The 1,214-nt window shown below is 36.6% G+C and overlaps 1 protein-coding gene across 1 annotated transcript; it reads right to left on the bottom strand.

Annotated features, from left to right (window-relative positions):
• On the bottom strand, positions 154-940 carry LOC107616301. The gene has a single exon (XM_016318277.2). It carries the CDS (start codon positions 876-878, stop codon positions 318-320), a length of 561 nt encoding a protein of 186 aa, XP_016173763.1. The 5' UTR covers positions 879-940; the 3' UTR covers positions 154-317.

The following is a 1,214-nucleotide window of genomic DNA, read 5'->3' as shown; positions in this document are numbered from 1 at the left end:
ATTACGAATTACGAAACAAATGCTGACAAAAAAAAAAATTTACTAATCATATAACATTATTCATTTATGATTTTTGATGTATACTTTTATCCATCCAAACCCTTTCACGTGTAATTTTGTGATTTACTCATCAAAATTTGATGTTTGATATTGAAAAGAAAATAATTAAAATTACACAAAAATTGATGTGATGACAAATTCAACAAGTTGGTAGTCATTTTAATTATTTCCGATCAACCCACACACTACAAACTGAAAAGGATGTCATTAATAAAATTCCCCCATAAAATTCCGATCCTCAACACTAGTCCCTCCTCTTAAATTTTGTTTGGAATAAAGTTTGTTGCAGCAAAAGCTATGCCTGAAAGCAACCTAATCTCCTTGTTTAGTTCGGTAATAGCAGGGTTAACGATCTTTTCACTTTCCAAACCTCTGTCGCAGGTGTCAGGGCCATCGCTGGCGACCTTGGCATCATAATTTGCAGTCATGGGATCTTCCTTGATCTCGCCAAGAGCACTCTTGAAGGATCCAACGACGCCATCATAGTCGAATCCGGCGCATTGTTCAAGCGCCGGGGACTTGCTCTTCTTTGCCAACTCCTTAAGGAATTTTTGTCCCTCCTTGCCCTTGCTTATGCCCAATTCAAGGATGGCTTGTGAGAGCTGAACAATGTTCTTTGCTGATAGCATCTTAGGGTTTGATCTCATGATGTCCATGCATTTTGCCCTTTCTGTTGCTGTAGCGTCACAAACTTTAATCACCAACTTCGATAAGTCCAAGGTTGCTGATTTTTCTTCGGCTTGTGCTACATTGGCGATGATGAGGACCAAGCCAAGGCTGAACAAAATGAAGGACTTTGTTGAGGAATTCATCTTCATAACGGTGTATGGAGAGAACCCTAATGCGAATTGGTTTTGATTTGATGGGGGATGATGAATTCTAAGTCGTGTTCGGGGCTCTCTTTATAGTACATCGTCATTAATTATGAAACCCTAAAAATTTAGGGTAAGAGGATAACTAATTTTGGAAGTGTTCAACAACAAAATAGATATATTATTAACTTATTTGTTGGGTTTTCCTAATTAAGTATAGAATCGTGTCATAATCTCATCACTTTTGGACTGATTCTTCTTCTTTTTTTTAATCTTTTGTTTTACACATATCATGTCCACAATTTTGGTCCGAAATTAAAATTATTAATATGTACCACATTT

This window comes from Arachis ipaensis, chromosome B09 (assembly GCF_000816755.2).
Source record: "Arachis ipaensis cultivar K30076 chromosome B09, Araip1.1, whole genome shotgun sequence".
Classification (NCBI taxonomy): Eukaryota; Viridiplantae; Streptophyta; class Magnoliopsida; order Fabales; family Fabaceae; genus Arachis; species Arachis ipaensis.
The sequence above is the reverse complement of the archived record's forward strand: the minus strand, read 5'-3'. Positions and strand labels throughout refer to the sequence as shown.